The 326-nt window shown below is 62.6% G+C and overlaps 1 protein-coding gene across 1 annotated transcript in view; it reads right to left on the reverse strand.

Annotated features, from left to right (window-relative positions):
• LOC119582339 (serine/threonine-protein kinase Warts-like) overlaps window positions 1-284 on the reverse strand; it is a gene marked incomplete in the record, with an annotated part of 22010 nt that extends 21726 nt beyond the window's left edge. The window contains 1 exon segment of the mRNA XM_037930554.1: window positions 185-284. Within this exon segment, the coding sequence (XP_037786482.1) occupies window positions 185-284 (100 nt within the window).
• Window positions 285-326: the final 42 nt, after the last annotated feature.

Genomic DNA, 326 nt, shown 5'->3' on the forward strand with positions numbered 1-326 from the left:
GCCACCCCTAAACCCCCGAATGCCAAACTTCTCCTCTCGAGTCCACTTCCCTTCCTCCTCCTCGTCTCTCCCTTCCCCTCCCTCCCCTGCCCCCCCTCTTCTTCTTCTTCTTCTGGCCTTGGTCAGATAAGGATAAGTGGTTTCCAGAAGGTATGGGGGCGGGCGGCGCTGCTGCTGCTGCTACGCTCTCGGCTCCGTTCGCTCAGCGTCTGCGGCTCTGGGGCGGGACAGCGAAGGGCCGCCGAGCCGAGGCGCTGCGACCTTTCTGGCACTCGGCTCAGCATTTTTGGGAAAAGCCTCACGCGTAAAGGGAATGGTTGCGGCCC

Source organism: Penaeus monodon, chromosome 15, assembly GCF_015228065.2.
Source record: "Penaeus monodon isolate SGIC_2016 chromosome 15, NSTDA_Pmon_1, whole genome shotgun sequence".
Lineage (NCBI taxonomy): Eukaryota > Metazoa > Arthropoda > Malacostraca > Decapoda > Penaeidae > Penaeus > Penaeus monodon.